We start from the raw sequence: 18,868 nt of genomic DNA, 5'->3' as shown, positions 1-18,868 counted from the left end.
TTCAGTTTCAGCAGCAGTCCTTCCAATGAATATTCAGGACTGATTTCCTTTAGGATTGACTGGTTGGATCTCCTTGCTGTCCAAGGGACTCTTGAGAGCCTTCTCCAACACCACAGTTCAAAGGCATCAATTCTTTGGTGCTCAGCTTTCTTTATAGTCCAACTGTCAGATCCATACATGACTACTGGAAAAACCATAGCCTTCACTAGCTGGACCTTTGTTGGCAAAGTAATATCTCTGCTTTTTAATAAGCTGTCTAGGTTGGTCATAACTTTTCTTCCAGGGAGCAAGCGTCTTTTAATTTCATGGCTGCAGGCACCATCTGTAGTGATAAAGTCTGTCACTGTTTCCATCGTTGATGTGATGGGACTGGATGCCATGATCTTTGTTTTTTGAATGTTGAGTTTTAAGTCAACTTTTTCACTCTCCTCTTTCACTTTAATCAAGAGGCTCTTTAGTTCTTCTTCACTTTCTGCCATAAAGGTGATGTCCTCTGCATATCTGAGGTTATTGATATTTCTCCCGGCAATCTTGATTCCAGCTCGTGTTTCTTCCAGTCCAGCGTTTCTCATGATGTACTCTGCATAGAAGTTAAATAAGCATGGTGACAATATACAGCCTTGACATACTCCTTTCCTAATTTGGAACCAGTCTGTTGTTCCATGTCCAGTTCTAACTGTTGCTTCCTGACCTGCATACAGATTTCTCGGGAGGCAGGTCAGGTGGTCTGGTATTCCCATGTCTTTCAGAATTTTCCAGTTTGTTGTGATCCACACAGTCAAAGGCTTTAGCATAGTCAATAATGCAGAAGTAGATGTTTTTCTAGAACTCTTTTTGGTTTTTCTATAATCCAACAGATGTTGGCAACTTGATCTTTGGTTCCTCTGCCTTTTCTAAATCCACCTTGAACATCTGGAAGTTCAAGCTTCACACTGAGGCTTATGATATTAACTATCATCAATGCCAGGCAGGGGACACAGGTATGTGGTCATAAACACACATACTCGTGTATACATGTGTGTGTTGACTGGAGAATAAAAATACAACATACAAGTTGTAAATTTTTATTTGGAAACCTTCAGTTCAGTTCAGTCACTCAGTTGTGTCCGACTCTACAACCCCACATACTACAGCACATCAGGCTTCCTTACTGAGGATTATAGCCTGGGAGCCAGCCACTCAACTCTGAGGAACAGTTCCAAAAAGGTAAGAGAGGAGCCAGGATATATAGGAATTTTTGCTGAAAAAAGAAACACGTAGTTAAACACCAAAAGATTACTGCTAATCACACAAAAAAATGATTATAGTGCTTTTCCATGTATAGGAAAGTGCAAGGGTCTGGGCTCATTGAAATGATTTCTTAGATATGCATCTTAACTATCTAGGGCCAGTATCCAGAGTACAGAACATTTCCTGCTTTTCTTCATTCTGAATTCCCCTCAGGGCACACCACTGGGTACCGCTGCCAGGGCTGGTGGCTTGCTGGTGGGCAACACTCATAGTTTACTGGAATGGCTGGCAATGTTCCTTTTTCATAGGCATGCCCGCACACAGAAACACACACACAGACACCGCACACACTGCACAAATGCTGTCTGCACAGAGCTCTTTACACAGAGCTCTGCTCCTGTATCTGCAGGAGAAACTCAGACCAGAGCATGCCTTTCTCATGCCCATCAGCTACCTGGAAAGACACTGGCCCTGTTTTCCGTTGCCTGCTCTCTTGGGCCACTTCAGCTCGGAATCTATCATTTTGCAGACCCCCTCTTCACCGCTCCCTCCTCTGCCCCAGGTCGCTAAGCCTTCTGGAAATGAATGGAACTGATCCTCTCCGCTCTCCCTTTTCTCCAGAGCTTGTCCTTCCTGGGGATGGTTCTGCCACCAGCAGGCCCCCTTTCTCTTCCCTGACAGATGTTAAGACAGGACCTTCCAAGTTCCATGCCCATCCCTGCAGCCCTGTACCTGCCCTCCTCTCCCATCTCTTAGCCAGAGATTTAGGCTTTATTTCTTTAGCAGGAGCACGTTTAATATTGTAGCTATTTAATAATTTATTAGTTACTTGGGAGCACAGGAGGCCTTATTTTACTGACTGCAAAGCATGCTTAGTTTCAGGCATTCATTCTTCCTGCTTCCAACTATAAAACTTTTGTCAGAGAAGGTTTTTGAAGAATAGATTTCTATTTAATAAGGATATAATCTCCTAAAAGGACTTCCCTGGTGGCTCAGCTGGTAAAGAACCCTCCTGCCAATGCAGGAGATGCAAGAGATGCAGGTTCAATCCCTGGGTCGGGAAGATCCCCTGGAGAAGGAAATGACAACCCACTCCAGTATCCTTGCCTAGAAAATCCCATGGACAGAGGAGCCTGGTGGGCTGTAGTCCATGGGGTTGCAAAGAGTCAGACATGATGCATGCACACTAAACAGCCTTCTAAAAAGCAGTAATATGGTGATCTAATTTCCAAAAAAAAAAATCAATAGTGCTTCCCTCAAGCCCTTCTCTTTTCTCTAAACTACTTATTTTTTTCACTCTAAGCACTTCTTGGGGAAGGGAAAGCTCTGGAAAAGTTGCCTTCACTTCTCCTCTTAGATAAATCCTGTTCATAAATGAAGTGGCTTAAAAGCTAGGTCAACTGTCATGTGAATAATTTAATATTCATCTCTTCTGCAATGTGTATTATTTTGGAACATTTCTCAGGATAGACAGAGATTTCCTAAGAAGTAGAGGAGCAGCTTAGTGAGCACCTGACCTGTAGGCAGGTCCCTGGCCAGTGTTGAGGATCCTCCTTGAGTTGCCCCTGACATTGTGGGTCATGGGGCAGGGGGTTTCTACCACTATCATGAGTTATGGGCTGGATCCGTGGGCTTGACGAGGAAGAGTTAAGAGTGACTAGTACATTAGCTCATAGGAGTGAGATGGCCCAAGTTGAGAGAGGAGAGGTTTCAGGGTAAGTTCAGAGGCGTCACGGCAGAGTGGCTGGACCAACGTCAATGGTCACGTTGATGTCCCAGCAGCCAGCTTGGTGGCCTTGACTAGCAGTTTGCTTCTCTGCTGGGACCTCTCTTTTCTCTTCCTTAAAACGAAGGGCGTCGAGCAGCTTTTTGGCTCCTTCCACATGTGTTTCTACGAGGACAGGTTCTTGGTTGTGCATGTTCAAATCTGAAACAGGATGATCTCTGTCCTCAGTAGACATGGCTTTCATCTGCACCCATCATTTCTCTATAAACCAGATTATCTTTGCTTTTCTCTCTTATCTGAAGAGCTCTCCTCTCTCCAGGACCACAGGATTATTTAGTTTCTAGGGTAGGTTCCCTCTCTGATGTGCCTAATCCAAAAGCTGTTTGGTATCAGAATGTTAGAATGACCCTAAAGCTGTTGAGTAACTTTCTTCCCATTCCTAATAAAAAACCATAAAAGGCTAATTTGGGTTTCTTCAGTGTATGGAGACTCTGTGCAGGATGATAATACAGCATTATGGATGCTTTAGTGACCTTGGCTGTGGCCTCGGATGGGGGTAAGTCAGTCTGTCTTTCCATCTATCCATTCATTTGTTTACCTATCATCCATCCATCCACTCATCTATCCTTCCCCTCTCTCTCCCTCCCTCTGTCCCTCCCTCCCTTTCTCCCTCTGTCCTTTCCTCCCTCCCCGCTTCCTTGTTTCCATCACTCCCACCCATCCTTCCTTCTTTCCGTACCTCCGTCTGTATCTGGAGTTATAAGGAAATCTTTCCTTAAGCAACATGCTTGTCCTTCCTTTATCAATGCTTCACTGAATCATCTGTCATTCATTTCAAAAATTACCATGCTGGGTTAATAGATGCCTGTAGGTTATTTCATGCAGAATCACAAGGAATTGGAATTTTTTTTTTTTAATTGGCACATTAGTCACCATCTGACATTGTCCTCCCCACACCGTTTCTCACGAATTTTCCAGCTGAGTCACCATGTAATGCTGTTGGCTGGCTGATGAGATGACCCCTGACACACTTTGGATGTCACTGCTGTTAGGTTTCTCAGGAAACTACATTGAATTATCTTGAAAAGAATCAGGCTTTTTCCCTCTCATTTTCTTTCTTTCTTTCTTTTTTTTTTTTAAGATAAGCATGCTTTAAGTTCAGAAGAGAGTACAGCTAAAATACCCACAATCCAAACACAGTGTTTATTTTCAGTCTTAAGTGTGATAGACTAGTTTCTCGACCTTGGCACTATCGACATTTGGGGAATGATAATTTTGTGGGACTGACAATTTTGTGGGACTGACTTGTACCCTGTAGGATGTAAGCAGCTCCCCTGGCTTTTACTTCCTAAATGCCAGGGCCACCATTTCCAGTGATGATAACTGAAAATGTCTCCAAATTCTGTCAAACGTCCCCAGGGGAGAAGGTGGGCAAAAATCATCCTTGGTTGAGAACTAGACCAGAAAGTTACCATGACTTTGGGATCCTTTCATGCTGTCAAAACAAATCACTCACATAAAGAGATAAAGCAGAACTAAGTCTCCTTCCCTGATTCAGTGTGAGTTCTGATGATGTGCTGGGCACAGTGCCAAGTGACAAGGACTCAGTCAGACACTGATGAGGTTTTGTCCCTGCCTGCACAGGGCTCCCAGCGAAGCCAGGGAGGCAGACGTGGAAACCCATCATCATGCATTGATGGGACTTAATAGGGAGAAAGTTAGGCATATTGCTGGATGTTCTGTGTCTCAGATTGTAGACCAACATCACTTCTCAAACAGTTCTTCTGGGGTCCTGCGAATACAGCCTGCCTTTAAATCGGGAACCCCAGAAGCATCCCTTGTTCTTTCCTTCACCTTGGAGTCTTGCTCAGGTTGCTCCTCCTGAAACATCTTATGTCAGACTTTTACATTTCCAAATTTCCCCTGTCACTCACAGGCAGGCCAGGGAGCCATTCTGGATCGCTTTAATTTGCGTTGATGTCTGCCCACCTAATTCCCATTATGAAACTCACAGTCTCTTCTGCACAGTCGATGGCTAAATTGCATGCTGTATTGCTTGATTCCCCTGTTTCTCATGCATTGGTCTCAACCCTCAAGTAGATTATGGGCTATTTGAGGTGGAAGCCAGGTATTATACTCAAATGTTTACATTAATGGCCTAAGAAGTCACTATTTGACTGCTGTTGGCTTGCAAAACTAAGTGTGAGAATTGAACTAAAATCTATTATAAAAGACAGGTAAAAGAATGATAAAGTGAAATTAAAGCAAAACCTGTAGCCAAAGAGAGAGAGGTGCTTGGTCTTCTGTCTGGCACGTTCTTTTCTGCCTAATGAACCTCTACTGATGCGTCAAAACCCCCAAGCACATTACCTTCCTCTTTATGCTTTTGTGGCTTCAGATTGTGAAGCGCGTCTCTGCTCTGCACTTTGAGAGTGATGTGTGCACAGATGTGGTTGCTGGGGAATCCCCTGGGGTGAGCCGCTGCCTCAGTCTCTAGAACCCAACTAAGGAAGGAGTGCTAGGTGTGAAGATGTCCGTACACAGTTACTCTGAGACAGCTATGTCAGATGTCATTTTACAGTGAAGAACACTGAGGTCCTTAGGAGAAGAGTAACTCACGTGGTAGAACAGCCAATTCCAGTTCTCTTTTTGAACCAGTCCCCCCATAGCCAAGGAAAACCACTGTGTAAAGACTGCATCAGTTATACAGAAGAGGTGATCTTGATTCATGCTCTGGTCCTTAACGATCAGGGGGTACTGTTCTGACCCCCAGGAGAGTATACGGTGTTCAGTCTTCTCAATGAAAATAACCAATAAACCATCTATGGTAAGAATAGAAAAGAGCTTTATCTGAGATAAATTGAGGACTGTATCTCAGGAGAGACCCTCTCATCTAACTCCAAGGAACTGCTCCAGAGAAGCACGGTTTTCCTGCTTGTCAGAACAAAGAGAATGAAACAAGTCAGGGATACATTCCTGGAAGGTTTCAAGAAAAACAGATCAGGATGTCCACAGCCAGTCAGTATGGCCTTGGCACCTGGAAGACAGTCTTATCATCAAAGGAGGATCAGCACTGGCACCTCAGGGAGGGAGGCACTTAATCTTTATTTTTAGCATGGACATTCTCTTCTGCTCCTCAGTGCACCCTTTTCTTTAATAATTAAAGCAGGTGTGCAACGTGTGTTTGATGGGCCACAAACAGGATGTTTTAGGTAGCATAAAATTCACGTCAACTCAAGTATAAGCTGAAAGACTTCCCTGTGCCTCAGGATGTGAACATTTCTTTCATCAGTCTGCATGAACTGAGTATTTCAAATGAGAAGGTAGTTGCTTTCCATGCAAATCCTGTTCCAAAAGCAAGGCTGAAAACAGTAACAGCCCATTGAGAGTTTTAGTAAGTTCCATTAACAAAGGTAGCTTTCAATTCGTGGAGAGAACAAGTAAATACTATTGTGACCACCTACTAATTACTTAGAGACGCCCTGGGGAGTGTGTGTTCAAACATTGTGCTAATACATGCATGCTCAGTCGCTCAGTCATGACCTTCATGAATTGCAACCCGCAACCAAGCTAGTTCCTCTGTCCATGGGATTTTCCAGGCAAGGATACTGGAGTGGGTTGCCATTGCCTATTCCAGGGGATCTTCCCGACCCAGGTATCAAATGTGCGTCTCTTGGGTCTCCTGCATTGGCAGGTGGGTTCTCTACTGCTGCACCACCTGGGAAACCCGTTCAAACATCATTAGTACCAAATATTGAGAAGAGTAGTGAGACAAAAGTGCTTTATATGCAGGCATACCCTTTTAATTCATATGGGATAAAAATCTAGTTATTGAGATTAACTATATTAGACAGTTGACACTTGAGGCAAATTTCCCTGATTTGAAATAATGGATAGCACCTGCTTTTGTTGCAAGAAAGAATTAACACAGAGAGGGAAGGGGCAGTATAATGTCTTGAACACTGAAGAGCTGAAGTGTCTTTTTATTTGAACACTTGCAACGTTAAATCTGGATCAGCATGCCTTTGACAAGTATGGACATCTACAACAATCAAAACAGTTGAACAAGAGATTACCTTGAGGGATGAGATATGGATGGTTCAGAAAGAATTAGACGACTAAGATGCAGGAGTAAATATGCATTTTCTTAAGTGAGATCCAGAATCTTTGGTATCTTCAAGTAGACTCCATACCCTCCATTTGCTAAAAAAAAATACTAGCTTGTGGCCCTAGTAGTAAAGAACCTGGCTGCCAGTGCAGGAGATAGAAAGTGATGTGGGTTCAATCCCTGGGTCAGGAAGATGCCCTGGAGGAGGGCATGGCAACTCACTCCAGTATTCTTGCCTGGAGAATCCCATGGACAAAGGAGCCTGGAGGGCCACTACAGTCCATAGGGTCACAGAGTCAGACACGACTGAAGTGACCTAGCACAAATTAGTTTAAAAAGCTGTTGCTCCTGTTAATACCAAGTCACTTGAGAGATTATTTTCAGTGAGGCAAAACCTTACATCTAACGATACTCATCTCTCATAAAAAACTTCACACTTTCTGCCCCTTTGATCTTCCATCTTCCTGTGACTCTGGAGACAGCTAGATAGGATGGTCTTCAGCTTCCATTTACAAAGACTTGGGATCTGAATAGAGGACAGCTTTGGTTAGAAGGGTTTCTCTGGACAGATATTGTGGAAAGGCTCATCTGACAGATGGAGTTAGTGTCCATCTCTCTGGCCATTCGCAGGCACTTCTCCTGTTCAGCTTCCTTCCCTACCCCATGTCTGTAGGCTCTGCTGGTCCTGATTCTTACTTAGTGATGAAGCTTTCTCTTTGTTTCTCTTCATCCTGGAGTTGAATTTTCAAACTTGCCATGCTTATCTGATCACTCTGGCCCAGCCCTGAATTTTTGGTCCCTTTGCTGTTCCACGTGGCCTCAGGCCAGTTTAACATTTTTTTTTTTCCTGATTCATCCAAGACTATTCTCCTGGAGTTAAAGTCAAAGGGCAGCCTTGCCTCAGTTCAGTTCAGTTCAGTTCAGTCGCTCAATCATGTCCGATTCTTTATGAACCCATGGACTGCAGCACGCCAGGCCTCCCTGTCCATCACCAACTCCTGGAGTTCACCCACACTCATGTCCATTGCGACAGTGATGCCATCCAACCAGCTCATCCTTTGTCATCCCCTTTTCCTCTCTCCTTCAATCTTTCCCAGCATCAGGGTCTTTTCAAATGAGTCAGTTCTTCACATCAGGTGGCAAAAGTATTGGGGTTTCAGCTTCAGCATCAGTCCTTCCAATGAATGTTCAGGACTGATTTCTTTTAGGATAGACTGGTTGGATCTCCTTGCAGTCCAAGGGACTCTCAAGAGTCTTCTCCAACACCACAGTTCAAAAGCGTGAATTCTTTGGCACTCAGCTTTCTTTATAGTCCAACTCACATCCATACATGACTACTGGAAAAACCATAGCTTTGACCATTCATATGTAAACTCCATGTGACACCAGTTGTCATGCGGAAAACTGGGATGACTCTCAACACTGGAGGGAAATCTTCTTAGGGTCCGCCTTCTCTCAGAGGTTTCCTTCCTGGGGGAAGAATATTTCTCTCCTACTTCATAATCCAAGGACCCAGGCAGATAGTTCTGGACACTCATCCCAGGAAGTGTGCACATTTTGAGGTACAGGGAATGCTAAGACATCTTGTTTGTGGTCCATCAAGCACGCCTTGTGCTGGCTTCCCTGGAGGCTCAGTGGTAAAGAATCCACCTCCAGTGCAGGGGACTTGGGTTCAATCCCTGATCCTGGAAGACCCCCTGGAGAAGGAAGCAGCAACCACTCCAATATTTCCTGCCTGGAAAAATGCCATGGACAGAGGAGCATGGCGGGCTAGTCCATGAAGTCTCAATGTGTCCGACAGAACTTAGCAACTGAACAAAAACAAAACATACATTTTACAACTGCTTTAATTATTAAAGAAAAGGGTACAAAGACCAGAAGTAGTGAATGTCACTCGTGCTGCATTGTTATATTTATATATTGGTGGATTTGATTTGCTAATATTTTATAGAGATTTTTTTTCATCTATGCTCATAAGGAGTATGGTCTGAAAGTTGTTTTTTTTTTTTTTTCCTTGTAATGTTTTTGTCAGGTTTTGGTACCTGGTTGATGCTGACCTCATAAAATGAGTTGGGAAATATTCTGTCCTTCTTTATTTTCTGAAAGAATATGTGTAAAATTCACATTTTATTTTCTAAATGTTTGATAAAATTCTCCAGTCAAACTATCTGGTCCTGGAGATGTTTGTTCATTTGTTCGTGGAAGGCTTTGGATTAAAAATTCAATTTATTTTATATAGTAGTATTCTATTTCTATACATTCTATCTCATCTTGAGTCGGTTTTGGTTAAGTCTGTTTTCTTCAGAGAATTTGTCGATTTCATATTTGTAATTGAATCCATTGGCATAAAATTGTCTACAATATCCTCTTAGTGTTCTTTTCCTCTGTGACATCAGTCATCACATCTCCTCTTTCATTTCTTGGTTAGTTTTTCTAGAGTTTTATCGATTTTATTAACATTTAAAAGAACCAGTTTTGTGTTTCCCTAATTATTTTTCCTAGGTTGTTTAGATTTCACCTTTCTCACACAAAGCAAATTTCTCTTGCATGACTTTTATCTCAGGTCTGACAAATTTATGAAAATGCTTTTCTCACAGAGAAGACCCATATTAAGCCATGAAATCATTTTTAATATGCGACCTATAAATGAGAGTCTTCAAAGAATAGGCATATAATTAACTGAATGTTTTACCCGCCCGTCAAATTGATTACACATTGAGATGTTTTCTGCCAGCATTTCAGATTCCAACTTTAGTGGTTCAATTTAAACACCATCTAAAGATGATTGAAAATGGGTTTTCGCTGAATTCACTTTTCTGTAGAGGACCCTTCTTAAGAACAGGTGTTTTCTCCTGTGACATTGGTAAGTAATACCACCTGTCACACTGCATGTTATAAATCACTGTTCTGCAAATCTATTAGCTGTGATTCATATATGACCTGCCTTGTAAAAACAAAGATGAAGCAGTGCTTTCAGACTGAATGATTTAATGCACACTGAAACAATCTACTTTCTCTGAGTTTAGCCTCATTCCCTCTGAGCACGTGCTATTTTCAGGGAGGAAATTGGTTCTAAATTGAGAGGCTGCATTAACTCTTTCAGACAACAGAATGACAGGAACACATCATTCTAAACAGTTTCCTGGAGGCCTGATAGAGTGCACGCCTTTCTCTGGTTCTCGTTTTACTGGCTAGAAGTGATTTATACAAGGCGGGGACTCGATCTCGTCATGGCTTCGGCTCCCATCATTTCTTTAAAGAAAATTCCTGGCTTTTTCTTCCATCCTTTTTTGTCTGAAGACAGTAATACACCTGTGATTGTACTGTTGTTCAGTCGCCCAGTCGTGTCCGACTCTTTGCGACCCCATGGACTGCAGCACGCCAGGCTCCCCTGACTTTCACCATCTCCCAGAGCTTGTTCAAACTCATGTCCATTGAGTCAGTGATGCCATCCAACCATCTCATCCTCTGTCAACCTGGTCTCTTTCTGCCTTCAGTCTTTCCCAGCATCAGGGTCTTTTCCAATGAGTCAGCTCTTCCAATCAGGTGGCCAAAGTATTGGAGCTTCAGCATCAGTCCTTCCAATGAATATTCAGAATTGATTTCCTTTAAGATTAACTGATTTGATATCCTCGTAGTCCAAGGGACTCTCAAGAGTCTTCTCCAACACCACAGTTCAAAAGTGTCAATTCTTTGGCACTGAACTTTCTTTATGGTCCAACTCTCACATCTGTACGTGACTACTGGAAAAACCATAGCTTTGACCAATAAGGACTTTTGTCAGCAAAGTAATGTCCCTCCTCTTTAATATGCTTTCTAGGTTGGTCAGAGCTTTTCTTCCAAGGAGCAAGTGTCTTTTAATTTCATGGCTGCAGTATGATTTCATTGGTAACGGCAACAGTTAGTGCCATGGTTTCAGAGCAGTCTATAGAAATTATTATCAAGTTTCCCATGAAGGGGATGCCAGACCAATATGGATCCTCACACAACATCATACCCCATTTGGGGCAACACACACTTGTCTGTGTCCTTCTAGCACTGATGGAGCTTACTTGGTACATCTCTGTGCAGTTATATATAAAGAGAATATTAAAACATTTCCAGTATGAGTTTATTTAATTCCTTCCAAACTTTGTTAAAATTAAAGAAGTATAATTCCATTAGCATGTCATCATTATGTTAATATTCATTTACGTGTATGTATATGTGCTTAGTCCCTCAGTCGTGTAGCCCACCAGGCAAGAATACTGGTGTGGGTTGTCATTTCCTTCTCCAGGGGAATCTTCCTGACCCAGGGGTTGAACTCGGGTTTCATATTGCAGGTGGATTCTTGGCCATCTGAACTACAAGGAAAGCCCAATATTCATTTAACGAACTGCAACTTTCATACTGAAGAAGTATGTGAGGATCCCATTTGAAAAGCTATTGGTCAGGTTTAGTTGGTGTTCTGCTGATCTGCTTTTTACATTTGTTGACTTTCTTCATCCCTAAAGTTACCTTTAGGTAGGTATAGCTATGTCCTCTTTGGTTTTGCTTTTAGATGTAGGATGTGTCAGTTTAAATAGACAGAAGATGTGAAAAGCAGACAGTATGCAGAGGAAGACACTTAAGAAAGAAGTCAGGCTTTGGAAACAAATCTGAGTTTAAATTCTCACTTCTTTACTCCCTGGTGGCTTCGCCAGAGCTGAACTTTATCCTGTCGGCAATGATAGAATAGATGTGGAGAGAATGTTAATCTGGCAATCAGATAGGTGATGGAAACTAAAGTCAGGTATGGTGTATTTAAAGCATTGACAAGGTGTGTTCTGCTCTTTGGTGAACACAACGGGAGGTGAGACTCAGCTTCTGCTATCATGTCATGCAATGTGTGGACAATAGGATTCCAAGACAACATGGGAGTCCAATGAAAGAAATCCATGCTAACCAGAAGTATACAGAGTAGCTCGTGGGGTCCATAAGGAGGAATTCTGCTTAGAAGAGAAGGGGCAGGAGGGGGCTGCCTTTTTAGAAGAGCTGGCATCACAGCAAGTTATGGATGGATGAGAGATTTCATCAAGTGAGAACGTGCTCAAAAGCAGAGAAGGGACCTAAGTAAAAGGTACACAGCCTTTGGGAGAATACAGAGAATCAGATGAAGCTGAATTGAGGAGTATACCTCTCTCTCCTCTCTCCCTCCTTTCCTCCTTTCATCCCTTCTTCCCTACCTTGCTGCTTTCCTTTCTCCCTCTTTCTTCCTTTCTTCCCTGTCTTCCTTGTGATATTCTTCCATCCCTTTCTTCCATCCTTCCTGCAACAGTTATGTGCCAGGCCCTGGGAATATGTGCTGAACCAAATATTTAGCCTCCTTAATGGAGCTTAGAGTCCAGGGGGCAGGTTTTCTTTCGTTAGGAGTATAGATTTGGGAGTTAAATAGAGGATCAGCGAGTGAATCACAGCTGGCTATGCGGCTAGAAAGCTGTCTCAGTAGATCAGAAAAGACAGTCTTGAAGCTTTTATCAAAAAACTGCCATGGCACTGAAATGATGGGGTATAGGAGAAGAACATGGCAACCCACTCCAGTGTTCTTGCCTAGAGAATCCTGTGGACAGAGAAGCCTGGTGGGCTGCTGTCCATGGGGTCGCACAGAGTCGGACACAGACTGAAGCGACTTAGCATGCATGCATGCGTGCATGCAATTAACTGTTTTCAGAGCTCAATGAAATTATTACACAGAATAGTAACAGGGTTGAGAGCATGACCTAGAGGCCAGACTATCTGGGTTTATATCTCAAATCCAGTCCTTACTAGGTGTTTTAATTTGGAGCAATTGTTAAGCCTCTCTCTACCTGTTTCCTTATCTGTAAAATGGGGATTGTAATAGTACCTCTCTCCTAAGGTAGCCAGGGGAATTAGATGAGTTAATATGTATAACTTCTTATAAAAGTGCTTGACACATATTAGTCCTGGATAAATGCAGGGCATGAATATTAAATTACCTCTTCTAGTACACTAAATTATAAGAACTTCCCAAAGAGGAACCAATTGGTCCCATTTTTTCTAGAAACAATAGGCTGAATAGTTGTGTAGAGGTGAACAGCTTTTTGGGAATATAAAAGAGTCATACATATTCACATATTATAGACTGAAAGAAAATAACAGCAATTATTAGCTTTAAACCAATCTGATTATTGTTACTTTCCTTTCCAAAGTTGGGAAGACATTTAAATGAAAAAATATATATATACATACTTATGTATGAAGTTTTAGAGGAGAAAAAAGTGTGCTCAGCAGTTGACAAATTTTGTTCAAGATTCCGAAGTGCCTTACAAACTGCAGTCCAGGCCTTCAGTGTCCTTGTGGTAGAGAAGCCCCAAGACACTTGTCTACTGTTTTTATTGTCCAAGCTAATGGTCCATTAACACAGTTCCTTTAGGCTAAGCCTGGTAGATAATGAGTGTCTTCCAGGGCAAGGAGTATTTCCTTGTGGTGGGAAGTAGTAGTATTTTTCCTAGGGGAAGAATGTGAAAAATCCCACTTTTTGTACATAATAGTAAAAATAAGAGAGCGGTATACAGTGGGTGAAGAAATTATCAAGATGGTGTCAGTGTTCAAAGGGCAATCTCTAAGTTCATAATTGGTTTCATAAATTTTATTTCAGTAATGGTTTGTCCTCATTAGCTATTCAGTGAAATAGTACCAATTTTAAGGTTCATCACCACGTGAAGAATATACATGCACTTTCAGACACACTTGCACACACATTTGCACTATTAGCGAAGTAACAGGAAACCAAAATTGCAGGGAGCTCATTACAGATTTTGAACAGTTTGTCCTTCTTTAAAAATAAACTTCAAAAATCTCAAATTACTTTTTATATCCACCACTAAAAAATCATTTCTATGATAGTAAAAATTGAGCCTCCAGGTGTATTGTAATCAAGAGTTGTTCTTTTTTATCCTAGCTTCCTGATATAATTTTAAATGCATTGATTGCAAACAGCCAGGCATTTGAATTTTAAACCATTTTAAATTTGGTAACACCAAACAAGTGTGAAGCATCAATATTTCCTTTTTTTCTCATTGGGGTATAGTTGACTTGCAATGTTGTGTTAGTTTCATTTGTACAGTGAAGTGATTCAGTTATACATATGCATATCTGTTCTTTTCAGACTCATTTTCCTTATAGTTCACTGCAAAATATTGAGTACACTTCTCTGTGTTATATAGTAGGTCCTTGCTGGTTATCTATTTTAAGTATAATAGTGTGTATATTTTAATCCCAACCTCCTAATTTATCCCTCCCCCCACCTTCCCCTTTGGTAACCATAAATTTGTTTTCTATGACTGTGGGCCTATTTCTATTTTGTATATAAGTTCATTTTTGTACCATATGCTTCTTTTTCTAGTAAGTCTGTCTTGTTGTTCATTCACCTTTCTTGTCAAGGCACGGCTGAGCCTCATGTTTGGGAAGCCTGCCGCCTGAGCATGGCCTCCCTGTCCTGGCGGTCAGCTGACTCTGAGACCCAGAGTCACCGGCTTCCTTGTCCCAGGATGCACCACAGCACCATAAAACCAACCCCATCAGTTCTCCCAAATCCAAGTGCCTACGAGGGTGTCTGTGGCCACCATGCTGTCACTCAATTGTCATGCAGGCAGCCTGGGTCAACTAATTAATTAATAGGCTTAACTGGAGCAAAATATAATTAATTATACAATATTGAGCTGTCCAAATTTAACGCCACTGAAATTACATAATAAATCTGGAACATAAAGGATTCCTGGCAAAAGGAAAAGAGATATCAGTATGTAGAGTGCATTCCTGGTGAACCCTCTTCACACACTTTTGACTTTCTGACTCCTGTGATGCAGGCGTATGTATTTTGAAACCTGTAGCCCATCCTGTGAAAATAAAACACACATACATACGCATGCAAATTGGACACCTTTGCCTCATGGGTTTAAAATGATGCTTTGTTTTCATCTGTGTGATGTGATTAATAAATTGATAAAGACTAACATAGTGTATACAGACCTGTTAGCATCCAAGTTGGAGATTAGTTGGAAGCAGTTTTCTGTGTTGTTTACCATGTTGTTGTATTTCATGCAGACTTTAATGGACATCAAAACTAAACAAGACCACAGACATTGACACTTCACACTTGGCTGGCAACACCAAATTTAAAATGGTTTAAAATTCAAATGCCTAGTCATTTGAAATTAATGTGCTTAATGTTATGTCAGGAAGACAGTGAAAAAAAAATAAAGCTTCAGAAATGTGCTCAAAATATAATACTGATTTATTTGTAATGATATAATAATATGATAAAATGACATTGACTAGTTCAGTTATTATTCATGCAAATTTATAGATAACCACTTTTCAATAAATTAATCTTCATATTAAAATGATTAAAAATGTCTTCATTATAGAATCCACAAACTTTTTCATTTGGTTCTGGTTTGTGTGTGTGTGTGTGTTTTTTTAAGAGAAGCCAGTAAGTGACTTGAGAGAATGAAGTATTTTGAATTCATTTTGATATTTAATCTTTAACAAATGTAGACTTATGTGTCTTAAGAATACGAAAGGTTCAAATCATGCTTAAAATCATTATATGTAACTTATTTGTGGTGAGAGAGGCAATGAGGAAGAGAGGGAAGTTATGAGTAGTGATAGACTTCTTTCTGGGGATTCACGTATTCACACTCCAGGTAAGTTAAGAGTTTAAGGAGGTTGTCAGATTCATCCAGTGGATTCTGACTGTTGAAGCTCATTTGTTTTTTAAAGGTTATTTGAACTGTTTAGCAATTCTTCTGACAAGCCATATGTTGTAACAGCCACAACTCTCACACATGAGGAGACTGTGCGGGTTGTTTTGAGTTTCATTGCTTGATTTACTGGCAGACCATAATAGCAATTCTAGTTGTGTTTCTGTCTCAGTAATGCAAAAGTGAGAACATGATTAATTAATTCTCTCAAGTTGTTAACACCCTTGAAAGATTTTTCATCATTTGTACAATAAATCCTCTCAAATTTTGATGCTTTGGACACCAAATTATTGTCTCCACTGAATGGTGGTTGCTTATACAGTTTGTGAGTTTCAAAGATATTCCTTAAAGTACAAATTCTAAATCTTGACAAGAATGGCTTCATGGATTGCTCATTAGATAATAAATAGCCAATAATATCTGAGCATATAAAATGTAGCAATAACAGATAATATACAGTTTTATAGTTTCCTTATAATTATTTCAGTGTGTTAAATGACTTTTTCACAGATGTTCTTATATAGAGTCTTTATTTACTTTTTACATTTTTTCACAAAAGGAGATACTTCCCTTTTTTGCAGTAGCCAGATGTATTAAGAGCAAAATAAATTTCCAGGCAGAGGAGCCCTTACCGTGTTTCTTCAGAGTGCATTTAATTTCATGCATGTGTGAAAGATGACAATGTGATTCCTTGGTACTAAATATTCCTCAGCCATTCACACTCAGTGTGGTTATCTGGAATAAAACTAGATTAAATTTGCAGAGTGGTGAATTACTGAAAATAATGAAGTTGAGGCAATTCATTAATCTTTATCTACTGGTCTATTTTTTATACACTGAATGAAATGGGGAAAAAAATTCATTTGGGGACTGATCGGATTGAAAAGGGTCTAATATGAAGAGAAACATGGGGCTAAAAATGTTTTTTTTTTTTCTTTTTAAATTATCCACAGCACTTTTTCTTACATGCCTCTGTTTTTCTTTTAGTGGCAAAGCATTTCTATAACACTGGTTGAGAAAGTTCAGATGATCGCTGTAATTCTAGGATCCCTGTTCTTAATAGCGAGTGTGACCTGGCTCCTCTGGTCCGCCTTCAGCCCCTATGCAGTGTGGCAGAGGAAGGACATCCTTTTTCAGATCTGCTATGGAATGTATGGTTTTATGGATCTAGTGTGCATAGGTAAGACCATGACATTCAACGCTAACAAACTGTCAGTAATCCGTTTTTTCCAGCTCTTTCGTTTCCATCAGTCGGATCTCACCTAGAATGTGGTGGTTCACATGATTTTGGTTCTCTAGCTCATTAACTACCTGGGGCGCCACCATCCACCACTTTTCTCAAAAAGCATAGCGTCTCTGTTCCCAAGTAATCTGAAAAAAAATAAAATGAACAGGATAATGCCCCTTTAAAGTGGTTTATTTTGCACCATAAAGAAGGAGGAGTTGAAGAAATTATTTGGGGGTGGGTGATGGAAGGATGGTCATTTAATTTCTAAGGAAGAACAGCAACTAAATCCCCCTTACGAAGCTGGGAAGGTATTGCCTAATGTCAACGGCCATAGTGTGCGTCCGGGGAGAACACGGATACCTGGAGGTCTTACTTCGTGGCCTGGCAACCTCAGACTCCCTGCCCAGGACATAAAGGGCTCCTTGGAAGGGTAAGGACTTGGGGACAGTTTTCCTTGCCATTTTGTGCCGCTTAGTTTCACTTTTTACATTTAGTGGTTCAGACGAGGAAAAGGATGGGACACTTCAGCCAAAATAGACGCTACAAAAAAGGTTCTTTACATGTTTCACTGGCCCAATCTAATTTCCCTTGTACCATGGGAAAACGGAAGCTGATTCAGGCAGCACCTACTTGATGTGTATGAGGTGCCACAGGCATTGCGATGGTGACCAGTTGGCACCAGTGGACGGGCATGGAGAGCAGCCGTACCTTACCCAGGTGAGCCCCTGCCCCAATGGGGCTCACAACTTACGGGATGTAAAGTGAGCCCAGGGAGGAAAGTGTGGTCCGAGGACCACTCTTGGCTGCAGCAGCATCTGCAGCGCCTTATAAAGAAATGCACGTTCTCAAGAGCCATCCCAGACCTGCCAAATCCAACATTTCAGGGTACCCCCTCTCCAGCCACCATCTGTGTTCACAAGCTCACCAACAGGCAGATGATGTGCGAGCCACTGACTTCAGGGAATGGACTCGACCTACCATCGAGTGCCTTGGTTTCTAACCCTGGCCTCTGCTTGGACAGGTCAACCTTGTCTCTCTTTATTCCTTTTTTTTCCCCTCACCTATAAAAATGGGGATAAGCCTGCATAGCACACAGACTTAAATAAAGGAAAAGACTATTATAAAATAATTATGTTAGTAACTGGGAGTTGTAGATTAAGTGTATTTGAATAAGACACAAACACTGAAAGACTTGAAATCACATAAAGTAATACCTCTACTCACAAAAGCCTTTCAATTAGCAGCAATTTCAATATTCTCAGTCAGTTTTTCTAAGAGAATTTTGTACATTTAAAAACTATGATCAGCTGGAATTTCACCTCTTTTTCTTCTTTTCACCATTGTTACTAACATAAGACTAGTAAGAAGGAAAAGTATAAAATTTCAAATCAAGAAGGAAAAATTAATGGAGGGGAGATGTCATGAAAAATATGTAAACTGAGCAGATGTGGCCTGAATAATTGGGCTAATCATGTATATGAACAATTTGCATTCAATGTGATAATACATATCTAAGCATTTGAAAATTCCAAATCTCTATTCAAATAAATCTCTGAGGTATGGCTCTAAATTGAAAAGGATTACAGGATTGTTCTACAAATCCTTCAACAAATTCAGAAATAGTGTTTTCTATCTTTCAATATAAAAGTTATAAAATGTGGTATTCCATTGATATTTAAAGGAGAGATGAAAAATGAAAGACCCATTAGGCTCCCAATCTGACCTGAAGGGAAAAACAATTCCAGTTGACTTTATTACAGCACTGAAAGGGCCAGGCCTTTCTTGCTTAGGAAATCATCTTGAATTTCATAGCTTGCATTTAATACTGAGTT

The 18,868-nt window shown here is 41.0% G+C and overlaps 1 protein-coding gene across 2 annotated transcripts in view; it reads left to right on the top strand.

The window, feature by feature from the left end:
- Positions 1–18,868, top strand: part of MARCHF11 (membrane associated ring-CH-type finger 11) — a 113,263-nt gene that overhangs the window by 69,895 nt on the left and 24,500 nt on the right. Inside the window, exon 3 of one of the 2 annotated variants that reach the window (XM_040262475.1) lies at positions 16,796–16,988. The exons of the other annotated variant lie outside the window; for it this stretch is intronic. Coding sequence (XP_040118409.1) covers positions 16,796–16,988 — 193 coding nt within the window. The remainder of the gene's footprint in view (positions 1–16,795; positions 16,989–18,868) is intronic. 2 annotated transcript variants of the gene reach the window in all.

Source organism: Oryx dammah, unplaced genomic scaffold, assembly GCF_014754425.2.
Source record: "Oryx dammah isolate SB20612 unplaced genomic scaffold, SCBI_Odam_1.1 HiC_scaffold_20, whole genome shotgun sequence".
Taxonomy (NCBI): Eukaryota; Metazoa; Chordata; class Mammalia; order Artiodactyla; family Bovidae; genus Oryx; species Oryx dammah.
This window is presented reverse-complemented; position numbering and strand designations above follow the sequence as displayed.